The 25,883-nt window shown below is 41.3% G+C and overlaps 1 protein-coding gene across 1 annotated transcript; it reads left to right on the forward strand.

Annotated features, from left to right (window-relative positions):
• The first annotated feature begins 3,767 nt into the window (after nucleotides 1-3,767).
• On the forward strand, nucleotides 3,768-24,666 carry ntmt2 (N-terminal Xaa-Pro-Lys N-methyltransferase). Its single transcript, XM_078218354.1, has 4 exons — nucleotides 3,768-4,417; nucleotides 13,448-13,623; nucleotides 21,791-22,040; nucleotides 23,452-24,666. Exons 1-4 carry the CDS (start codon nucleotides 4,252-4,254, stop codon nucleotides 23,706-23,708), a joined length of 849 nt encoding a protein of 282 aa, XP_078074480.1. The 5' UTR covers nucleotides 3,768-4,251; the 3' UTR covers nucleotides 23,709-24,666.
• Nucleotides 24,667-25,883: the final 1,217 nt, after the last annotated feature.

Raw genomic sequence — 25,883 nt, forward strand, 5'->3', positions numbered from 1 at the left:
AGCTGCACTTTAAAAGTGTTTCATTGACTATAAAATGCTTTGGGATATCTCTGGTTATGAAACCTGTTATATAAAGGCAAACCGATCCTTTTGTAAATGCAAATCAATAATAATGTGGCGTAGTCACCACATTTCAGCAGCCATTTCTGTATCACATAGTTACCAAATTGCTCCATCCAAGTCCATTGTTCATTGTAAGCCCAGTTTGCAATGCGACAGTTCAAAGTCCAATATTAAGGTTTTCTCTTGTTACAATCAAGTTAGGAGGGGTCAAATGGCATCCATCTTTTCCCACTCTTCGTTTGACTGTAAAAGGATTTTTGTGAGACAAATATATTGACAATTCTTTTATTCTTTCATGTGATGTGGCATCGGCAACATTTACATTGCCCATCAATGAGTGTTTAACTGTTCAAGTGCTGTGATCATAAAAGAACCAATCAGACAGGTTTACTTGAGTTAAACAAAGGTGTAGCTTTGGTGTACTTAACCTGGTCTAAGTAAAATAATAAAATACACACACACACCACACACAGACAAATAGATTACAGATTGGGGAAAAACAGATTAATCAAATTTGAGTGCAGGGATATACAATCCATGGATGTTTGGCAACCTTGCTGGTATCAGGATGAATTTGGTAATCCTGTTGTTTCCCTAATGGATCTGATTTAAAGACATAGCTGGCCCATTTGGCTGTCCTCCTGGAGACATCAATTCAAGGTTGATTTTTGTCAAGTAGACTTTGCCTGCAGCAACAGCAACACTGGGTGGTCAGCAAACAGAGTTCAAAAATGTGCAAAATGGTTTGGAGAGAGTGGAAAGAAGGGGAGATCCCACTTGGGTCCTCTCTCATCAGCATCTCAGTTCCATGTCCACTTACTGCAGAAACCAAAAGCTCAAACACACATGGATCTGTCATGTGACCATTATGCCATGACTCAAACATAGTTGTTACTATTATTGAATTCCCCTCATAACTTAATCAGTTCATGTCAAGGAATTCCTCTCTCTCATTGAGGATCCCATTGTCCAAGTGATCAGCATTTAAGGTTTGCCTCTACCAGTTAAATATCTTAAATGATTGCCTTGATGACTTGCAAATGTGGGCAAGTTATGTGGTTCACCCATATTCCCCCTGGTAATTGTCCTTGATGGTCTTTGCAGATATGGGGCCTGATTTTACCATTTTGAGTCTAAGTGTCGAATCCGGGCGTCAAATAGATCCGCGCCCGGAATCCTCTTTGCAGCGCGCCCATACACTTTTTGCCGGCTCCTTCCGATCTGCGCAATGGGCGGGGCTGAGCGCTGCCGGAACGATCGGAGCTCTGAACTGCGCATGCGTAGTTTGAAAAAAATCCGAAGCAGCGTGCCCAGGCGCGAAAGAAAAAACAGCAGAGAGAGCAGAGAGGGGGGGAGGATGGACTTGGGAGAATCTTGCAAACTGAAAATAATGTAGCATCTTCTTTGTGCTGCCTAATTATCTATGGGAAAGGTAATTAAACTACAGTGTCCAAGTGAGCAATTAGTGACCTGTATAATACATTTGTGATCTGTAACTGGATTGTTGATGCTCAAATGTTCAGAGTCCTGTGGTGAACTTGGAAGAATTGTCCCCATGGTGGAACTTGGTTGGAAATAAGATTCAAGGAGATTACTAAATCTTGTTTTCATCTGAACATTGCACAGAATTAGAGGAATTCCCTTTGGAAGATAATGTCAAAATTATAATCGCAGGAACTAAAAACCTGACAGTCAAAAATTTGGGAAAATATTTCAAAATATGAAATGGGGGGGTATATATTTTGAAATATTTTCCCAAATTTTTGACTGTCAGGTTTTTAGTTCCTGCGATTATAATTTTGACATTATCTTCCAAAGGGAATTCCTCTAATTCTGTGCAATGTTCAGATGAAAACAAGATTTAGTAATCTCCTTGAATCTTATTTCCAACCAAGTTCCACCATGGGGACAATTCTTCCAAGTTCACCACAGGACTCTGAACATTTGAGCATCAACAATCCAGTTATAATTTTGACATTATCTTCCAAAGGGAATTCCTCTAATTCTGTGCAATGTTCAGATGAAAACAAGATTTAGTAATCTCCTTGAATCTTATTTCCAACCCCAAGTTCCACTACGGGGACAATTCTTCCAAGTTCACCACATGACTCTGAACATTTGAGCACCTGGCTCATGGCTACAGGGACATCAACAATCCAGTTACAGATCACAAATGTATTATACAGGTCACTAATTGCTCACTAGGACACTGTAGTTTAATTACCTTTCCCATAGACGATGCTACATTATTTGCAGTTTGCAAGATTCTCCCAAGTCCATCCTCCCCCCCTCAACCAGAGATCTATCTGAGCCCGCCCCCAACCCCTCCGGTGGACGCCAGCGGAAGGCCAGGAAGGTGCTGCAGGCTCTCGAAGGACTGCAGGTCGGAAGGATGATGGAGGGAGACCAGCGATTGAGGTAGGTTGGGGGTGTGCTCTGCCGAGGGGGGCCTGCCTCCCAGGGGTGTCTGATCCTGGTGGGGAGGGGGGGTCTGCTGGGGGGGCATGCCTCCCAGGGGGGTCCGATCCCGGGGGGAGTCTGCCGGGGGGCCTGCCTCCCAGGGGGCTCTGATCCGGGGGGTGGTCTGCCGGGATGGTTAGCGGGGGGGGTCCGCGAAGGATGGCCATGGAGGATGGGCTTCGGAGATTCCCCTGCAGATTAGAAATCCGCTTCGGACTTTTATTCTGCAGGTCGCTAAAAACGTGGATCCGGATTGGGCCGCGCGGTGGTAAAGTGGGATTTGGTGGTAGAGTTGGGCGCGCGGTTCATTAAGTCAATTTAAATGCATGCAAATGCATTTAAATTGTCGGGCTGCCCAGCCCGCGCCCGAATCGGGTGTCGGTAAAGTTGCGATCTGCTTGGATTCGGGTGCAGATCGCGTTAAAGGCCCGCGCCCGATTTTACCGCGATTGCGTGCCCGAAAACGGGCGCGAATCTTTGGTAAAATCGGGCCCATGGTGTCTCCTTTTCAACGGACTGGAATGTGAATTGTGCATTGATGTAAATTGGGTAGCCATCCGGCTGCCTGATCAAGTTACACTTTTAGGCTGAAATTTTACCATTCCGCCCACCATGGGAATCAGAGTGGGTGGGAGGAAAGACCTGCTGACGGGATTTTACGGTTTCAGGATGAACAAGGCCATAAAATCCTGCTACCAGCCTCTGTTTTAAAAAGTTCAATTCGGGCTCCAGCTGGTGGATCAAAATAATTATTTGGCATGCTTTTGTGACAATTGCCTACTTCGGTTATTTAGCGAGTTTGATGGGCTTATCTTTTCATGCCACCACAGGAGAAATGGATTTACTCAAATAATAATAAAGTTCTGGAATAATCTGCCAGACAGGGTGGTTGAGACAAAACACTGGGTTGTACAAAATGTAATAAAGGTGTTTAGATGGGAGAGTTAGTTGGGCTCGAGTGATCAAAATCCATGTGTGAAACATTCTTAACTTCAGGTATTTCTTAAGTTGTCCTCTTGTTAACTCTTATCCCTCTCGTGAAGTAACTTTTCAACCTGCCATATCTTTGGTCCTTCTGCCTTACATATTTCCCTTCCCCCTCCTCCCCCCCAACATGCACTTTCTCCCTATGGTTTTATAATATTCCCATCTCAAACTATTTGCTCCCTTAACATTTTACGACCTCATTCATTTGGGGTCAACCAAAGGAGGAAGGGAAATCTGTCAGTCGCGCAGAGATATATGTCCTGTTTCAGTGCGTCGCTGGCATGCATCAAGATAGCAACTGGAGTAAACTGAGCTCGTGTTCACTCACATCTCACCGGGCCTCATTTTTCCTGCTGACCTTGTGTAAGGGTGTTTGAACTGTGTAGGGTTTCAGAGCAACATGCACTAAAATCCGCATTTACATGCAGTGAAGTTTTTCTAAAGGTTTTTTTAAATATAACACAAGCATTTAAAGTGTCCAGGAAGATCAATGTAAGTACAGCTGACAGTACATGGATCTGGTTGGTTAGGAGGGCTGTGATACAGAGGGAGGCGCATTTTCAGCACCTGCTAGTGGAACAGAGCCTGATCTCTGAGTCTCAGAGCCAAGCTGTTAGAAGCAGAGATCCCGGAGGGTCGCAGCGTGGAATCTTTGAATCACCGGAATAAACGGTGGCAAACTATCCACTCCGAGAGAAAGTGAGAGAGGAAATCCGCTTACCTTAGAAACTCTCAGATACAATGGAAGAAAAGGTAGAATGGAAAAAAGCCCACTATGCTTTTAAATCGCGGTGGGACAGAACTGACGACCATATGTGCCGCAACAGCATGTCTTTCTTCCTGCATAAAACCATCAGGAGTGACTTCTTTTCGAGTTACCTCTTTCTCTTGGAACAATTGCCTTTGGGTGAGTTTGGAGTGATCGCTCCAGTTATCAATATATAATGATTATCCAGCTAACTATAAAAGGTTACGTGAGTGAAATTATCCCAGTAAAGATATGTTTACCGCTTAACCTTAATCTTAAACTCAACATTGGTTAAACAGGCGCTAAACGGATTTCTGATCCCTGGAATTCATTTAATTTGGCCAGATTTTATCATCGCATATTCAAGCGAAATGCCGCCCGATCGTAAATTTAAAACTTGCATCTATATAACGCCTTTGTCTACCGCCGGGCGTCTCAACGCGTTTTACAGCCAATGAAGTTGGAATGCAGGAAACTCGGCAGCCAATTTGGCGCACAGCAAGCTCCCATAAACTGCAATGTGTTAATGACCAGCCAAAGTGTTCTGTGACCTTGATTGCGGGATAAAAATTGACCAATATCCGGAATCAAATTCACCCATCTAATAATATCGAATGTATTATCCAGAATACGACAGATTAAAATTTAAATTACTGAGGATCTTGTCATTTTAAGAGAAATGACCACTGACTCAGATAAGCTGTTTAAAAAAGGCTTATAATAGGTATGGCAACAACTCCTTAGGAGTGTATTTGAAGCAAATAACCCGCAAATTCAGAATCGTTTACTTTTTCTTCCAATAAAAAGTGGCATTGATCAAAAGTCCCTTAACACCTGCATGAAAAAGCCAGTGGAGAAGGAAGGAAACTGGACGAGTAATCCAGTAACCCAAGGGAACACTCTGGGGACCCCAGTTTGCATGCCACCAAGGCAGAAGGTAAAATTTGAATTCAATAAATAAACCTGGAATTAAAAATATCTAATGGCCATGAAACTATTGGCAATAGTCGTAAAAATCCATCTGGTTCACTAATTTCCTTTGGGGAAGGAAATCTGCCGTCCCTACCTGGGGTCTGGCCTACATGTGACTCCAGGCACAAAGCAAAGTGGCTGACCCTTAAATGGCCCCAGTTTTGCTGGCCCTACCCCCAATGCCCACATCCTGTGAATGAATTGATAAACAATCAGCAGACATCTGAAAGCACCTTACCACCAATAAAGCACTTTTAAAGTATAGTCACTGTAGTAATATAGGAAATGGGGCATCTAATTTGCACACACCATGTGATAATGGTCAGATAATCTGTTTCTGATTATGTTGATTCAGAAATAAATATTGGCAATGAAAAGCAGAGATAAACACCATGCTCTTCTTCAAGATTGTGCCATGGGATCTTATACATCCACTCAAGCAAGCAATGGTTTAACATTTCATCTGAATCATCTGATCTCAGATCATCAGTGCCAGGGATCCGGGTTCAATTCCAGCTTCGGGTCACTGTCTGTGCAGAGTTTGCACCTTCTCCCCGTGTCTGTGTGGGTTTCCTCTGGGTGATCCGGTTTCCTCCCACAGTCCAAAGATGTGCGGGTTAGGTTGAGTGGCCATAGTAAATTGCTTCTTAGTGTCAGGGGAACAAGCAGGGTAAATAAAATGGAGTTATGGGATAGGGCCTGGGTGGGATTGTGGTTGGTGCAGACTCGATGGGCCAAGTGGCCTCCTTCTGCACTGTAGGGATTCTATGATTCTATGAAGGACAGCACCTCCAACAATGCAGCACCCTTTCAGTACTGCACTGGAGTGTCAGGCTTGATTTTTGTGTTTAAACCATAGAGCAGAACCTAAACCTGGAATCTTAAACCTGAACCAGCAGTGAGGGTAGTACCAACTGAGCCATGGCTGAAGCAAGCACAGGATAAAACTTGTGACAGCATTGAACCCCTCAATGGATACTTACTGCCTTACTATGCTCTGTTATTTATGAAAAATGCTTTTGCCAGTTTGGCCAAATTAGGCAGCAGGATTGAACACTACCAACAGCAGACACCTGCGACTGCAGCATGTGGTGCAAACTATTGAAACATAAGAATGTACTGTAGTCCTATGATACCATGTGAACCAGATTGTACTGATAGGTTGTTTCCCTTTATTGTGAATTACATAACATTAACATAACTTCTATATATATATTATAGTTCATTCCCATTATGAATTGTGTAGTTTATTTAACAGCCTCTTGTCAATACCAATGCTATTTTCAATTATGTCCTTTGCTTGCTGACCTCCTCGTGGAACACTAAATACACTTGTTTCAGTCATTATCTGAACTAGCCATTCATATGCAGCATATGTGATTTGAAATGTATAGGGGGGGTTAGATATGGAAGTCTCTGAAAACATTCATAATAGTCTCTGCTGAATTACAACTTTATCCATTACAAAGATAATGCTTTAGCAAATGGAGATGAGGGACCAAGGCTCACCACATTACATGGCTCACTACATTTGAAAATTGTGGGAAAACAATTAGAGACAACAAGAAATAATAGCAAAAACAGAAAATGCTGGAAAATCTCAGCGGGTCTGACAGCATCCAGATAAAGAGAACCCTCTCTTCTCTCCCCACAGATGCTGTCAGACCTGCTGAGATTTTCCAGCATTTTCTGTTTTTGTTTCAGATTCCAGCATCTATGGTAATTTTCTTTATCTTAAGAAATCTTAAGATAAAGATTAAGATAAAATCTTTATCTTAAGAAATAGTAGCAGCTCACCATCTTGGGTTTTAGAATCTGTATATTTTCGGAAGAAGGGAAACCCAAGGAAGATAATGATTTGCAAAATTCTGGGAAAGGAAGAGTTAGAATAAGAGATGGAGGGATAAATTCTGATTTCAACACAGTGGCTATACAGAGAAAAGAAAAATTATAAGGGCTTGTAAGCTGGCTTATTTGGAACAAGAGAAGCAATGACCAAATTATAGGAATATGTCATGCTCTAGCATATTATGGACCTTCAGTCATTACTTTTAAAACTGAACAAAGGGCTGCAAAAGATAGCTGCCCGAGGGACACTTGACTGTTTTTGCAGATTGAAACCACTCTCCTATTTGAAGAGGGAACAAAAGGAATCTTCCAGATTGCTATTGTATCTCTTTCTTGAAACAATTCAAAGAGGTATTATCAATTGAATGGATCATTCAAACAAAAATAAACTGGTTGTCTCAAACTCTCAAAGTATCAAATGCCAACACAGGATGTTTAATCAACACACATTCTTTGTTTGGAAAAAGCACTTTGAATTTGAGGAAGTCATATGATGAGGAAACCATTTTGTTTGTCTTCTTAAATCAGCAAAAAACTGCTTGCAGAGAGAAAATTCAAGTCATACAAGTAGCTAATGTAATAGGCAGCAATATCTTGAAAAGGGGAGGACACCCCCTATATGTTCCAACTTCGAGTTCATCTGAGAACCAACCTCCAGAAAATTCAACTACAAGAGACCTCACAGCTTACTGATAATCCTTCACTTCATTAGACCTGCACTGCAAATACAAAGGCCTGTCATGAAAGAGACTAACATAAGATAACTAAAAGCTGTTGCAGTATATAACCTTCATCTGCAATTAATCTGAATGTGTGTGATGAATGAGTGAAATATTACATCATTTAATGGTAAGTGTGTGATCATAAATACTATTCTTTATATTTGAACTCATAAAAGCTTGCTGTTGAATTATTTAATTGGGACACACTCCATGAGTAAGAAAACACATAACTCTTACATACAAACATATTGATCATGGGTAATATAAGAAACACAAATTTTGTCTGTGACAAATAAAGAGAGAAAAGTAAGAAAGAGTATGACAGAAACCAGAAGGTAGAGATGAAAGGATTATCCATCACACAACAAGCTTTTTATTAGAACTGGAATAGTAGGGTTTGTAGACTCATTACTTAATCAGTCTCAAATGAATTATAACGCTTTACTTTTTGAAATACTAATTAATGGACTTTGTCTAGGAAGGACACTCAGTTCCAGATGATCCTGTCCCAATATCCTAAGAACAAGAAGATTACCAGAGCTCTGTTCTAATACATTGTGTGGTTTTTACTGTTAAACTCCAGCTGCTTGGCAGTATGCACTTGGATGCCCTTGAATGTTTGCACTTGTCAATCACAGGACTGATGAGAAAAGAAGCTGGGGTTTTTAAAAAAGGCAAATACTCAGTACTGGGAATGTGATATATGATTTATAATATCATTTCATGAGTCATCAAAGTGATGTGAAGTAATGCACTAATTTAAATTCTGCTCGTAAGCTATCTATCCCTGAATGTTTTACTTCCTGCACATTTACTTCCTATTTGGTTACTTGCAACAACTGATGCAACCTTGTCACCAGGAAATATGTAGCAGCAATTTATGCCCAAAAGGAGGCCATTCAGCTGATCACGTGTGTAGAGGCGAGCTTCAAAATTCAGCGACTTACTCTGTTCCAATTTCTTTCATCCTTTTGTGCACCTTTAATTTTTTTTCCTCTTCGAGAGTTAACCAAAATCTCTCAATGTTGCAATTGAGCTGGCTTTAATAGCTACTTCTGGCCTTACATGTTAGAATTGAGTAACTGTTAGGGTGAATTTAGTTTCCCCAACATCTCCCTTTATGCTTCCTGTGCCAATCCTTCATTTACAGCCCCCTGTTGCTGATTCATTGATTAGTAGAAATAATCTTTATTTATCTTCTCAAATCCTTTCAAAACTTTGAAGACATCTATTATTTTGTCCATGTCCAGAGGACAACAGCACGAGATGCTCGACAGAAGGTGGTAGCCAGGAACAGTGCTGAGTATATTACAACTAATCTGGGAACAGATGTGGAAAACCTTAAGAATGCTGCTAAGGTAAATCTACCAAATAATAACATTTAACAGGTAGATGAACCAAGAATATATGCACAAAGTCTGCCAATTCTTCCACTTCACTACAGACCAATGCTGAGCCTTCACATAATCTATTCATGTTTTTATTGCATTTGCTCATACTCTAGTAGTGTACACATTCCAGCTCCAGAGGAAAACCAAGGAATTCTAGATCAATTAGCTTAACCTCTGTTGTCAGGAAATTATTAGAGGTCCACAATTAAGAATAGGGTGACTGAACACTTTGAACATTTTCAGCTGATCAGAGAGAGCCAGCATGGGTTTGTACAGGGTAAGTTATGTCTGATGAACCTGATTAAATTTTTTGAAGAGGTGACTAAAATAGTGCACAAAAAAATGGCTATTTATATGGATTTTCAGAAGGCATTTGATAAAGCTCTGCACTAGAGGTTTTTAACTAAAGTTCATGCTCATGGAATCAAAGGCAAATTATTGACCTGGTTTCGAAGTTGACTGAGTGGCAGGAGACACACAGTAGGCTTTAACTGGAAACATATGGTTAGTGGTGTCCCATAAGAATTTGAGTGTTGGGGCGTCAACTATTTACTGTATTTATTTACAACATAGATAATAGGATAGAAAGTCACATTTCCAAATTTGCCAATGACAGAAAGATAGACAGTATTATAAACAGTGTAGATGAAACAAAAATTATAGAGAGGTATTCCTGGATTAAGTGAAAGAGCAAATGTTGGAGTACTTTCTAAATGGTGAAAAGCTAGAAACAGTGGAGATCAAAGAAAATTTGGGGTTCATAGGATCCCACAGAGCAGAAGGCCATTCGGCCCATCGAGTCTGCAATGACCACAATTTCACCCAGACCCTATCCCTTAACCCCATGCATTTACCCTAGCTATTCCATTGACACCAAGGGGCAATTTAGCATGGTCAATCCACCTAACCATAACATCTTTGGACTGTGGGAGGAAACTGGAGCACCCTGAGGAAATCCATGCAGACACAGGGAGAATGTGCAAACTCCACAGAGATAGTGAATGGGTGGCACAGTGGTCAACACTGCTGTCTCACAGTGCCAGAGACTCGGGTTTGATTCCTGACTTGGGTCACTGCCTGTGTGGAGTTTGCACGTTCTCCCCGTGTCTGCATGGGTTTCCTCCAGGTGCTCCGGTTTCCTCCCACAGTCTGAAAGTTGTCCTGGTTAGGTGCATTGACCCAAACAGGTGCCGGAGTGTGGCGACTAGGAGAATTTCACAGTAACTTAATTGCATTGTTAATGTAAGCCTTACTTGTAACTAATAAATAAACTTTACTTACTTTACCCAAGCCGGGAATTGAACCCGGGTCCCAGGGGCTATGAGGCAGTAGTGCTAACCACTGTGCCGCCCCGTTCATGTACATCAATCTTTTGAATGTCACAAACAGGTACATCCTCACTCCCTTCCTCCCTTCCGCCCTCCCTCCCCCCAGGCTGGCGAGACCCTCTGGTCCTGCCAAAGTCAATGGACATTTAAATAGTTTGGTTCATCCATTGCGGAGAACCTGCCGTGGTGCTTATTTGGAGGACTGGAATACTAGGGGGTAGAAGTCATGCTTCAGTTATATAAAACACTGGTAGACTACACAAGTTACACAAGCAATTTGAACTTAATAATCCGAAATACAATTTCAAAATTTACTGAAAACACCAAATTGGGAGAAAGGTTAATATTGAGTAAAAAAAAGTAAACCACGTACTAGGGTTCATTTATAGTTAAAGTTTTAAAGTTTATTTATTAGTCACAAGTAGGCTTATATTAACACTGCAATGAAGTTACTGTGAAAATCCCCTAGTCGCCACACTCCGACGCCTGTTCGGGTACACTGAGGGAGAATTTAGCATGGCCAATCCACCTAACCTGCACATTTTTTGGACTGTGGAAGGAAACCAGAGCACCCGGAGGAAACCCGCGCAGACACGGGGAGAACATGCAGACTCCACACAGACCGTGACCCAAGCCAGGAATCGAACCCAGGTCTCTGGTGCTGTGAGACAACAGTTCTAACCACTGGTGCCACCAAATCAAAAAGCAAAGAAGTCAATCACGTGCTGAGCCTTCATTAGACCATGTTTTGAGTATTGTGCATAGTTCTGGTCTCCATATCATAAAAAAAAAACAAGCTTTTCTGGCCCTTCAATGATTGGACCCATTCTGGTGGATGCAGTGAGCCAGCCAAAGGTCCATTGAGTTTTGGTGGGGTTGGATGATTGTGGCGGGGACGGTGGGACCAGAAAATCCTGCCCATCCTGACAGGCACATCCTGACACTGGAGAAGGTGCAAAAATGTTATAGGTCTAAGAGGTAATTCAGAATAAATGACTTTATCCAAAGGATGGTAAGAATATGGAACCTCTACCGCAAGGATTATCTGAGGTGAATAGCATTCAAAAGGAAACTAAGTAAGCACATGAGAGAGAAATGAAGGATATGCTGATGGAGTTAGATGAAGAGGTGGGAAACTGATGTGGAGCATAAACACTGGCATTGATGATTGTTTCCCTCTGTCGGCTCTATGTAACTTTATATAAAGCTAACGACAGAGGGACATAAACCTGGTGATCCTTGTAATTCCTTTTGCAGACCTTTTATTTCCTTCAGATACAAGTTTGAAAACCTGGGGGAAGCAAAGTAGGCTGTTCCAAAGTCTGCTGAAATATCCAAAGGACACAGTGCCCATTAAATGTAACTAGGGGTTTTGAGCTTCCTTCATAGAATTTCTGCAATAAATAAGAGTATTTGTGAAAGAGTTTTAATAGGACATATTTAGGAAACAGACTGTCAAAATTATACATTCCTAGATAGTGACAGAACTTGGATCCCTACCATTATTGTAATAGTAATTCTTTTGAAGCATTGAAAAAAAAAGCACTGCCCATACAGAAACCTTTACTTCAAAACCCCTTCCTAAAATCCTTTAAATAATGCCAGTGTTGGATAAGTTACACTGGACTTAGCATTTAGAATTCATTTGAATAGGCTCATGGTGTGATAATATTAACAATTGTGCCTGCTCTTTTTGTCATTCCTACTTTCCATTTTATACAATTTCATCCCCTGTGTTTTGTCTTTCTGGGTCAGGCAATGAACCATTTATTGAACGAGGTGGTAGACAGGGGCTGTTCCAAGGCCTCTGAAAATCCTGCTTGGAATTAATTTTTACTAGATGCACTAGAACATCTGGTATCCATTTAGCATCTCTATCCTGACAACATGGTCAAGAATAGTAACTGGATTGCCTTATGCAGAATTATGGATGCAATCCACATCTTAACACTGGAGCACTGATATATTAATATTGTGCCTGTATTCAACCAGCTTTAGAATCAATACCAAAATTACATGGTCTCGCTCCCTTTGGGACAACTTAGAACCTTTCACTTCCAACTGAAACGACTGAAAAGAGGGACATCACAACATAATATATGTATGAAAAGCTGAGTTTGTTTTGTTCACTTTGTTAAAAAAAACTGTGTGTAGGAACAGCAACTCCAGCTGGATGACTTCACATGGCGCTGCAGTATGGATTGATGGTCTGATTCTACTTTGATGGCAGATTCTGCCTGCTCGCACATGGAGAAAAAAACAAAAGCTCTAAAAACGAGCTCAGGAAAACGCCATCCTTACAAAAACAGACATGTGGAGATGGAGGTGCAGGGTGATAAATCACTGCCAAACAACTTGCCAAATGCTAAACTTTGAATGTCTTTTCTCCGTAACTATTAAACACCAAGCATTCAATCTTGATTCAAACTAAGGGGACAGTAATGCTTTCAATTATTTGCAACTACATCGTATATCTTCTTGTCCAAAAATCCAACTCATTTAACTAATAGCCAAGTTCCCAGCCATTTTCACTGGAAAATAAAGTGCTATTATCTTTGCTGCAAGCCAAAAAGTTTGGTTTAACTGATAGGGTGTGATGTGTAGTTCAGCATAATTTTACACTCTTTTAAATACATGACATAAATGTATTATTAGGCATGGCAACTTCAGGATGATGGCTAATTTAATAAATAACCCTCAAAAAAGTAACCTGCACTCAGTTTTTGGCTGGCAACGTTTCATTATAAAATTGAATGGCAAATTATTTGGACGAGTATTGTGACATTAAAACCGTTTCCTGCAACGATGCTCTGACGGAGGCTGAAAAATGAGCAAATGAAGAGTATGCATGTTAAATTACAAGACTGGTAAACAGTTCAGTTTCTTTTCATATAAAACATAATTTATATTTTTTGTATTTTCTTTCAGTGAAACTGTTCACTTTGACAAGTGAAGTTATTAATGGTGAAATGCAGTTCTACGCCAGAGCTAGATGTTTCTATGAAGAGGTGCCAGCAACAGAGGAGGGTATGATGGGAGACTTTTTGGAACTCAACAGCATAGATGTGGAGTCCTCCAGTGTGTTTCTAAGGAAGTTTGTAGGAGTAAGTCCAAAGCTGCAGCTACAGATAGTTAACAGATACTGTGAAAAATGTATGCCAAAAGAGAGCATTGTTAAAGCATAAAAATAAATATGGCAAAACTCCAAGTTTATGTAAATGAGGTATGACAGGGTTAGGGAATAGAGCACAAAGTTTTGAAAACTTCTCAAAAAGTTTGAAATCATGCCAGGAAGGTCCTAGTTTCAATATCAATCTGGATTGAGTTAGCTTTAGGCAAGCCTAAATCAGCCAACATTTCCATTCTCCATTGCTGGAAATCAAACCAAATCTGTATGTGTGTGAAGAATGCATCAGACTTAGCTGTGATGCCCAATGCTGAATAAATTGCCATCAGCATCTGGGCTCAGTCTCTTTTCATGCATTAATTGAATGTGGGAATCATTGGTAAAGCCAGCATTTATCGCCCATTCTTAATTGTCCTTGATTATGTGATTAAACTTCCTGCATGAACCATGCAGTCCATGTGGTGAGACTCCATTCCCACAGTGTTAACAGGTAGAGAACTCCAGGACTTTGAATCAACAACAATGAAGGAACAGCAATATATTTCTAAGTCAGGATGATGTGTGACTCAGAGGGAAACTTGCCAGCTGCCCTTGTCCTTCTAGGTGGTTGAGGTCACAGGTTTGGAAGGTGCTATCAAAGGAGCTTTGGCAAGTTGCTGCAGTGCATCTTGTAGATGGTGCACATTGCCACCACTGTGTGCCAACACTGGAGGGTGTGAATGCTTAGTGTGGTGAATGGGATGCCAATCAAACAGATTGCTTAGTTCTGAATGATTTGAGCTTCCTGAATATTGTTAGAGTTGCACTCATTCGGTCAAGTGGAGGGTATTTAATTTCACTCCTCATTGCGGCTTTGTCAATGATAGGAAGGTTTTAGAGGAGGGGGTAAGGAGACAAGTTACTCACCAGAGAATACCCAGCCTTTGACCTGTTCTTGTAGCCACAGTATTTATGTGGCTGGTGCAGTTACTTTTTTGGTCAAAGGTGACACCAAAGGTATCGATGGTGTGGGATTCTGCAATGGTAACGCCACTGAATGCCAAAGGGAGATGGTTAGACTCTTTCTTGGAGATAACCTGGCACTTGTGTGGCATTAATTTTAATTTCTACAGCCTGAATGCTGTCCAGGTCTTGCTGAATGTGCTTACGGACTACTTCATTATCTAAGGAGCTGCAAATAATATGAAACACTGCACTCCACAGCGAAGATCCCAAGGTCTGATTTTATTTTGGAGGGAAGATCATTGAAGAAGCAGCTGAAGATAGGTGGACCAAGGACATTACTCTGAGGAACTCTTGCAGCTGTGTCCTAGGGCTAAGGTGAATGACATGCACCAACCACAATCATCTTCCTTTGTGCATTACATGAATCCAGCCAGTGGAGAGTTTTATTAGGGCTCCTTGATTCCACGCTCAGTCAAATCCCTGAGGTAAAGAGCAATCACTCTCACTTTGTCTCTGGAATTCAGCTGTTTCGATTACATATGGAACAAAGCTATAATGCGGTCTTGAGCCAAGTTGCCCTGGTGGAACCCAAACTGAATATCAGTGAGCAGATTATTGGTGAGTAAGTGCTGCTTTAATGGCACTGTTGAAGACACCTTCTGTCACTTTGTTGTTGGTTTAGAGTGGACTGATAATTGGATGGATTGAATTTGCTTTGCTCTTTATGGAGCAAGAACAAAGATATTGTGCATTTTTATAGCATTTTTGATATAATAAGTTAGCTCAAAAATAAGTTAGTTGTTGGTGCCCAAAGATAGGTTTTAAACAGGCATTTGGAGCGGTGCAGGAAAAGTGGGAGTTGAGGGAGAGAATTCCGGAACATTGCTGAAATGACTGAAGGCTCAAGACAGAGAGAGGTGGGAGCTCTAAAGGAATCCAGAAAGCAAAGAGTGCAAATTGGAAAATAGGGAGAATGAAGAGGTAGGCTGGGATGAGGCCATATAAGGATAAAGACTTCGAAATTATATAGGAATTGGGAGACAAAGGGAGTGGTAAGATTAGGGCAACACAGCCTAATGTGAAATTGTGTATTGGCAGTGGAGTTTTGAATGTTGCAATTTGTGAAGGAATCATGAGGACTTTGGGAGTAAGCCAGTGTTAAAGTGCTAAAGGCATAAAGAAGCATTTCAGTGGCAATGGGAATAAAGTACAGATGCTTATGGTTGCATAGTTGCAAGTCAAAATAGGTGTATTCATGGTAGCAGGGATTTGAAATGCAATTTGTGATCAAACAGTGGTTGTTTTTAATCATGATCAGCCAATTTAGGCATTGGAGGACATAAATAGATTTAAAAGCTAAGGCGTAGAGATTTAAGTGAGTGATAGCTTCAATCTTGCTGAGATTAAGTTAAAGGAAATTGTTCCTCATACAGGAATTGGTATCAACCAATCAATGTTTAAGGATTTTGCTGGGGGGTGGGGGGGGGGGGGGGTGCGGTGGGGGGTAGGGAGTGGGGGCAGGTGCCAGCTTAGTGTGGCGGTAGGGATGCATCAATATACATGTAAAGCAAGTAACACCAACAAATTCCATCACCAAGAACAGCATGTAGACAAGGGAATGGAGGTTTGAGGTTTTTCAAGGTGATTTTGAGGAGTGAGGTAAAAATCATTGCAAGAGTCATGCTAACACTGTTGTGATAGGTAAAAGTGTATTTGCGTATTGGTGCCAATTGGCACTGGTAGATCATGGGATGTAAGGAGACATTGCTCATTGTAATCGTTGTTACAAAGACTGATAATTGTGACTGACCAAGGCAATCTTGATGCTGTGGGTAAGGCAGGGCAGCAGGTAATAGGAGCAAGTTAATGAGTGCATTATGAGCAACACAGTTCCATAATATATACAATAATTTGTTTTTTTTATCAATATGCGTGAGAATGTTGCCACCATCTTCATGGCTGATGGTGTGGATACACACAAATTAAAGTGGAATTGTGCTGCTCATCATGCCAGTCATAATGAGTTACTAGTAGCTAGCTATTGATGGCTTACTAGTTGGTTAATAAACCACACAGCAACTATCATAGAAACTAGAAGCAGGACTAGGCCATTCAGCCCTTCAAGCCTGCTCCACCATTTATTTTAGAAACCCTACAGTGCAGAAGGAGGCCATTCGGCCCATCGAGTCTGCACCGACCACAATCCCACCCAGGCCCTACCCCCACATATTTACCCGCTAATCCCTCTAACCTACACATCCCAGGACTCTAAGGGGCAATTTCTAACCTGGCCAATCAACCTAACCCGCACATCTTTGGACTGTGGGAGGAAACCGGAGCACCCGGAGGAAACCCACGCAGACACGAGGAGAATGTGCAAACTCCACACAGACAGTGACCCGAGCCGGGAATCGAACCCGGGACCCTGGAGCTGTGAAGCAGCAGTGCTAACCACTGTGCTACCGTGCCGCCCCTAATTTTGATCCTGGCTGATCATTGAATTCAATATTCTGATCCCCCCTTCTTCCCATATTCCTTGATCCCTTTAGCCCCAAAAGCTATATTTAATTTCTTCTTGAACTCAGACAATGTTTTGGCCTCAACTACATTCTGTATTAGTGAATTCCACACATTCACCACCCCCTCGGTAGTGGATTCCTCCTCACCTCAGTTCTAAAAGGTTTACCCCTTATCCTCAAACTATGACCCCCAGTCCTGGACTCCCCCACCATTGGGAACATTCTTGGGTAATGGCAGGAGATGAACAGACCCCAAGGTGGGACATCTGGAACTTTGGGGCCAAATTAATGATCTGTGGCAGACACAGTAATCTAATATTTGAGCTATTGTGAACCACAGTAAGCAAGGATGATTGGACAGTTAATCTGCCTCTCTAATGGATCCTGGGACTGTAGATTTTGCAGTAGTTGCTAGGATGTTTCCCAGTTAGCTCCAAATAACCCTGAAGACAAATGTTGTAAGAGATAAGATGGCTGCACACTGGGAAGCATATCAGTGGTTTCTACTGATAGCATGCACAATTCTAAACACTAAGCCTGTGGCACACCTGAGAGACTTAAACCTTGACTTAATCAGGCTAGCTACACCCAGGGCAAGATTTTCAGGGTGGCAAGCATCGGTTTGTGTGTGTGTGTGTCGGGGTGGTAGGGGTGGAGAGGGGAGCATGTGAGTAGGCGGTACTATGTGCTATGTCAGGTGAGGGGAAATTTAGAAAGTTGAAGACTAAAGAGTAAGCAAGATTGCAAGGTAGCAATTTGTGTACTGTTAACCAGAGTGTGATAGGAAGGGACAGAATGATAAGAGCACTCTGGAAAACAGGGTCAGAGAGTGAGAAATGGTAAAAAAAGAGAAGTAAAGGCTCTTTATCTGAATGCACACAGCACTCAAAACAAAATAGATGAATTAATGGCACAAATAGAAATAAATGGTCATGATATGATAGCATTACAGTGACATAGTTGTAAATTGACCAAGGCTAGGAACTGAAGATTCAGGAATATTTGACATTTCACTATGATAGGAAGGAAAAGGAGGCGGAATGATAGGAAAGATGGAAAAGGAGGCGGAATAGAATCATAGAATCATGGAGTGCAGAAGAGGCTCTTGGGCCCATCGATCTGCACCAACACATTAGAAACACCTGAACTCTCACCTAATCCCATCTGTCAGCATTTGGCCCATAGCCCTGACTGTTATTCTGTGCCAAGTGCTCATCCAGAATAGCTCTGTTAATAAAGGATGAGATCAATAAAATAGTCAGAAAATAGTCAGAAATAATAGCAAATTGGATTATTATCTAAATGGAAAGAAATTACAACATGCTGCTGTGCAGGGGGACCTGGGGGTCCTTGTGCATGAGACGCAAAAACCCAGTCTGCAGGTGCAACAGGTGATCAAGAAGGCAAATGGGATGTTGGCCTATATCGCAAGGGGGATAGAATATAAAAGCAGAGATGTCTTGCTGCATCTGTACAGGGCATTGGTGAGGCCGCAGCTGGAATACTGTGTGCAGTATTGGTCCCCTTATTTGCGGAAGGATATATTGGCCTTGGAGGGAGTGCAGAGAAGGTTCACCAGGTTGATACCAGAGATGAGGGGTGTTGATTATGAGGAGAGACTGAGCAGATTGGGTTTGTATTCGTTGGAATTTAGAAGGCTGAGGGGGGATCTTATAGAGACCTATAAGATAATGGAGGGGCTGGATAGGGTAGAGGTGGAGAGAGTCTTTCCACTTAGAAAGGAAACTAGAACTAGAGGGCACAGCCTCAAAATAACGGGGGGTCAGTTTAGGACAGAGTTGAGGAGGAACTTCTTCTCTCAGAGGGTGGTGAATCTCTGGAATTCTCTGCCCACTGAAGTGGTGGAGGCTACCTCGTTGAATATGTTTAAATCACGGATAGATGGATTCCTGATCGGTAAGGGAATTAGGGGTTATAGGGATCAGGCGGGTAAGTGGAACTGATCCACTTCAGATCAGCCATGATCTTATTGAATGGCGGGGCAGGTTCGAGGGGCTAGATGGCCTACTCCTGCTCCTATTTCTTATGTTCTTATGTTCTTAAAAGTGTCAGTTTGGGTGAAGGTGAGAAGTAACAAGGGAAAGAAGTTGATGGTAGTAGTCTATAGGCATCCTTACAGAAGCTGCACTGTAGGACAGAGTATAAATCAAAAAATAATGGGAAGAAAGGTATTGCAATAATGCTGGGTGATTTTAATCTTCATATAAATTGGGTGAATCAAATTGCAAAAGTCGTCCTGATGAAGTATTCATATAAAGTATTTGGGACTGTTGCTTAGAAAAATATGTTGTGGAACTGACCAGGAAACAGACTATGTTAGACCTGGCAATGTATAATGAAGCAGGATTTATTCGTGATCTCATGATAAAGGATCCTCTGGGCAAAACTGATCATGATGTGGAGATGCCGCCGTTGGACTGGGGTAAACACAGTAAGAGTTTTAACAACACCAGGTTAAAGTCCAACAGGTTTATTTGGTAGCAAATGCCATTAGCTTTCGGAGCGCTGCTCCTTCGTCAGATGAATGGATATCCACTCCATGTGATGAAGGAGCAGCGCTCCGAAAACTGATCATAACATGGTGATAGGTAAGAGTGTATTTGCGTATTGATGACAATTGGCACAGGTAGATCATGGGATGTAAGGAGACATTGCTCATTGTAATCGTTGTTACAAAGACTGATAATTGTGACTGACCAAGGCAATCTTGATGCTGTGGGTTAGGCAAGGCAGCAGCACTGTGACAGGCAGCACTGTGGCACAATGGTTAGCACTGCTGCCTCACAACGCCAGGGACCTGAGTTCAATTCCTGGCTTGGGCCACTGTTTGTGCAGAATCTGCCCGTTCTCCCCATGTCTGCCTGGATTTCCTCCGGGTGCCCTGGTTTCCTCCCACAGTCTGAAAGACGTGCTGGTTCGGTGCATTGGCTGTACTAAATTCTCCCCCAGTGTATTCAAACAGATGCTGGACTGTGGCAACTAGGGGACTTTCACAGTAACTTCACTGCAGTGTTAATGTAAGCCTACTTGTGACACTAATAAATAAACTTAAGCTTAATTTCACATCCAATTTGAGGGCGAAAAATTTGAATCTGAAACTAGTGTCTGACACTTAAATAAAGGAAATTACAGATGTGTGAAGACAAAGTTGACTAATGTGGATTGATAAAAATGACAGATATTTAAGGAAATATTTCATAACCCTTATTAACCTCATTTAATGATGGATTTCCTTACATTGGAAGTAGTTCAGAGAAGGTTCACGAGGTTGATTCCTGGGATGGAGGGGTTGTCTTATGAGGAAAATTTGAGCAGGTTGCACCTATTTTCATTTTAGTTTTGACAAATGACAGTTGACTTTATTGAAACATATAAGATTCTGAGCAAGCCTGACAGGATAGATGTTGAGAGAATGTTCCCCCTCCTGGGAGAATTTAGAATTGTGAGAACAGTTTCCGAATAAGTAGTCTCCCATTTAAGATGGAGGTGAGGAGAAATTTTTTCTCTCAGAGGGCTATCAATCTTTGGAATGCTCTACCAAAAAGAGCAGTGAAGGCCAGGTCATTGAATATGTTCAAAGCTGAGTAAGACAGATTTTTGGCATACAAAGGAGTCAAAGATTATGGGGGGGCAGGCAGGAAAGCAGTGTTGAAGCCACGATCAGATCAGCCATGATCTCATTGAATGGGGCTGAATGACCTGACACTTTTAGGTATGTCCTTACGGATGAATGTGCATAATCCATAAAGAGCAAAAATAAACTCTACCTGTGGTAGAGTTCTCAGTGGTTCGTTTTGTAGTGTGGTAGGTTTTTGAATGTCAAAGACTCAACTGAGAACAAGAAAAATTATAAACAGTCGCTCATCTGCCTTCTTGACTGCATGGAGTTTACATAAGACCATTAAGAATTATAGGTGCAGAGATTAGGGAACAAGGATGTCATGCTCATAAAAAAGAATGACAATGTAGAGACAAAAGACAATTATAATAACAACATTAAAAGAAACTGCTGCATATGCACAGCAAGTCAATCAATGTTCAAAAGTGTAAGAGGCCAAGGCTTTCTTCTTCAAATGATGGGTTGTACTCAAAATATCAACCTACTTTCTTACCTCAAGGTAACAATGGATGCAACCTCCATCATAATCACCTCTTGAGTAACATTGTTTTACATTATTCAAAAATATTCATTAATGTTTGCTCTCTTTTTATGCCAATGACATGACCTCTGTATTTTCAAATTCAAAAACTGTCATGTTTCTTGATTTTCAGCTAATCTTCCACTGAACACACATAGAGAAAGTTGCTGCCCAGGAATTAATAATGTTGACTGCTGTGTTGAATCAGCCTCAAAGGCCAAAAGACCTTTGAAAGGTGGATAATTGACAATCTTTGTGCTCCCAGAGCCTGAACTATATTCATTTTGATGCAGAAAACAATCAAAGTGGAGAACAGACCTATGCGAGATTTGTGTGACCTTATTTATGTAGCCAACTGACAAAAGAGCATGGGGTTTGGTTTTAACTCAATGCAAATAGATAGGTTTTGAATGAGTTAGAAATCCCGCCAGCATGAATGGTGGTAACATTCCGGCCTCTGACTATATGCTGCCCAATATCAATCTGTTGTAAACTAATAATGTACATTCAATTTTTATAGGGCCCAGGAAAGGCTGATACTGAATATGCCTTGGATTGTGGCTGTGGAATTGGCAGAGTTACCAGATGTGTCCTGCTTCCAGTTTTCTCCTCTGTTGATGTTGTGGACATGATGGATAACTTTTTATTTGAAGCTCTTTCCTACATAGGAAAAGATGTACAAAAAGTGAAGGATTATTTCTGCGCGACCTTACAAGACTTCACTCCAGCCATCAAAAAATATGACGTTATCTGGATTCAGTGGGTAACGGGTGAGTCATGATTAGACTATTGCAGAGTGTAACAACAGTTATAAATCTACTGTTATGCTGATAACTTTACCACTTAAAAATTATTGCCAGATTTTCCATCTATTTATATTTAATGGACAGTCTTGTGTGTTGTGCACACAAGTTTACACTTTCCCAATATGTTTGCTGAAATTTGAAGAAGTGCCAAATTGATTTGATTTGAGTTATTATTGTCACATGTATTAGTATATCGTGAAAATAATTGTTTCTTGCACGCTATACAGACAAAGCATACCGTTCATACAGAAGGAAACGAGAAGGTGCAGAATGTAGTGTTACAGTCATAGCTAGGGTGTAACAAAAGATCAATTTAATGCAAGATAGGTCCATTCAAAAGTCTGATGGCAGCAGGGAAGAAACTGTTCTTGAATCGGTTGGTACATGACCTCAGACTTTTGTATCTTTTTCCCAACGGACGAAGGTGTAAGAGAAAATGTCCAGGGCGCGTGGGGTCCTTAATTATGCTGGCTGCTTTGCCGAGGCAACGGGAAGTGTAGACTGAGTCAATGGATGGGAAATTGGTTTGCGTGATGGATTGGACTACATTCACAACCTTGAAATTGAAAAATGAATAGCGCAAATAACAGGATCCAAAATTAATAGAAACTCAAAGAACAGTTTGCGTTGATGGCCGGGATTCTCCCAAAGAAATTCTAATTTCCCAATGTGTGGGAAAATAGGAGTAAATCCCGTCGCTTTTCTGGCGTGATTTCCAGACTGAATCTCCGACACTCTGTGCATCACAGAGTGCCCTAGCGGGATTCCCTCTGAAAAGTAGGGGGCGAGACCTATTTCCGCTCAAGAGGCTGACAGCATAGTGCTGAGCAGGGCACTGTGCAAACGCCCATCTGTCAGAGCGGAGATTGGTGCATGCGCAGTGAACGCCCCCCCCCCCCCCCCCCTCCACCCCCGTTGCTGTCCTCCAGATCACTGGTCAGCCTGATCGCTCGTCAGCCCCGCAACCACCCCGCCCCCCAATACTGCCCCCCCCCCCCCCCGACCCCCCCGCCTCCCCCACTCCACCCCCAGTCGGCAGAAATCGTAGGCTGGGAGACGCACAGAGCCCATGATACCCAGCGGGAATCCTGCGAAGCAGTTGCTGCTGATGACTCCCGGCCCACTGCGCGACTCGAGCGGAAAGATCAATTTATTCCTTATTGGGTGGAAAAGAAGGAGCACTCATGCCATCTTTGTGCACCTCAAGACAATATATTATAGAACAATATTTGAAGCAGTCAAGGATAAGCTTGGCTTTTTACTTTCTTGGTGGGGATAATATATTGAACATGATTCACAACAGAGAGGAAAACAATAAGCACAATCTAAAATCTGAAAAGGTCAGGTTCTAAGTATATCTTTCCTCCCAATGCAGGACATTTAACTGATAAGGATCTGATGGAATTCCTAATAAGATGCAAGTACAGCCTGAAGGATGATGGAGTTATCATTATTAAAGATAATGTTGGTCGTCAGGGATGCATTCTGGATCAAACAGATAGTAGTGTGATTCGGGATATTGAGATTCTGAGGGACATCATAGCTAAAACTGATCTGGAGATCATCTGTGCAGAGAAACAGCTGGACATCCCTGAACAGTTTGTACCTGTGTGGATGTTGGCCTTGAAATAGTATTTCTTCTGACTAATTTTCTAACTTAAATCGTGTAATAGACCAAGATTTTTGACATCCATGCTTTATCTAATAGTTACCACTAGAGAACGGCATACATTGATCCACAAAAGTCCAGTGTAATAAACCACATTTCATCCAGTCTGTACATAATTCAACCATTCATTTTTTTGTTTTTGTGTTTGTTTTGCATTAGATTGAAAAGTGTAAAGCATTTCCTTTTCTTTCCCATGCAACATAACAATTGTGGTCAAAATAGGTAAATGGGTTGTCTGTACTAACATTATTCAGTCCAATCATGCCTAGATCAATAACGTCATCTAAATTGGTCATCTTGAACAATCAAAATAATTAAATCATTTTCAGAATAACCCAATTGCTGCCAGACATGTATTCAACCCCTTATATTGGTTTTCTGTAAAGGTGATTTATTCTAAATGGACTCTTTATCAATTGAAAGAGTGTACCAGACCGGGTCTGCAGGATTGCAGGTATTTTTAGATATTGGGAGTGAAAGAAATCTCCATCAAATCCTAACCAAAAACTTAGAACAACCTTTATGTTTAAAATCATGCTAATCTTCAACTCCACATTTGTATTCTTATCCAATACTAACAGTATTGTGCTCTAGACTACCAAAGGGAAGCTTGCTTGATTATGTGTAAAGGTAATACTGGACAGTTTGCCTGGTTTGTGTACATACAGGAATACACAACAGAAAATAGAGGAGGAGGAAAAATATTTGCTCATTGGAGCTATCCATCCCCAAGTATAACCGGGTTAAACTTAATCAATTGAATGAAAAAAATATTTTTGCACCATTACTACAGTATCAATGACATCATGAAGTTCATATGTTATATGAGTATGTACGATGTGAATTATTTACAAAAATCTCAGCTTTGTTTATGATTTGGATTAACCTATGTTGGTAATTAATACAGCTTTCTCAACTGGTTTTCTTTTTCTGTTTTCTGTTTGGGGATGGTCAATGATCCATTTGAACCTGCTCAACTAAAATAGTGAGCTGCCAAATTAGCACTAGAAATGTATGGGCAGCCCAGCAGTTGAATGTAAATGAAGCCAAATTATCAACTAGCTGAGACATCTTCTCAGCAACATCTGCAGGTGGTTCCATCTGATTGCTCTGCCTACCACTTACCTGATGGACTGCAAAAAATGAAAATCAAATTCCATTAATCACACAACTGATGAGATAGTTGTGGAGATTCTCTTGAGTTTGCTGAATAAAATGTCAGTGCTTCTAGTGTGAAACAAATCAGCATCTTAAGCTTCAACATTTATTCTGCTGATCTTTGACCCACCTATGATGTGAGGGGCACGAGAAACAAGCTGCAAATATTCTGCTTCTGAGTATATGGTCTGGATTTTTATTTTTGGCACACCGTGCCCAGAAAGAGTTTGGATGCAGTTATAAGCTATCATGTGCCATGGTGGGATGTTTAAAAGGCCTGCCTTGGTGCTCTCGGACTTTGTCTCAGTTATAATAAAACCAATAGAATACATGACAACCTTCTAGCTCTCACCTCTCACACACACTCATGCACTTCCCATGATCCATTCATGTCACCACCCAGTCCCCAGTGACCCTTTATATGTTCCATGCCAATCTATTCCCCCATCAATTCCCCTCATACCCTCCATGCTCATTATCCTAATACAACACTCTGTGTAGACCAATGAACTCTATTATAACAACAGTGAATATGAAAAAAATCTTCAAAATAACAGTCATCCATTCATAAAAATTGCTTTTCCTACAGCCTATAATAGTATCAATAGTCAACACCCTTTAACAGCAGAAACTACAAGCACTTGAAACATCTTTAGCTTGTGCAAATAAGCACTGTACAATTGACAGAATAGATCACAGTGAAAGAGCTGTCAAGCAAGCAATACTTTCTCTTGGACTCAGCTATTTCAACAGACTAATGGTTGTCTGGGTTCTCACCCAAGAATGCATAATCAGGTTTGGCTAAAAGACAAGGAATACTTTTGTCTGTTGAAACAGCTCTGTGCAAGGGAAAACATTGTTTTATTGACAGTTCCTACTCTGTGACCTATTCTGTCAATTGTACAATGCTATTTACACAAGACAGAGAGGTTTCAAGTGTTTTTAGTTTCTGCTATAGTACATTAAGGGGTCTGGATGAT

Source organism: Mustelus asterias, chromosome 8 (genome assembly GCF_964213995.1).
Source record: "Mustelus asterias chromosome 8, sMusAst1.hap1.1, whole genome shotgun sequence".
Classification (NCBI taxonomy): Eukaryota; Metazoa; Chordata; class Chondrichthyes; order Carcharhiniformes; family Triakidae; genus Mustelus; species Mustelus asterias.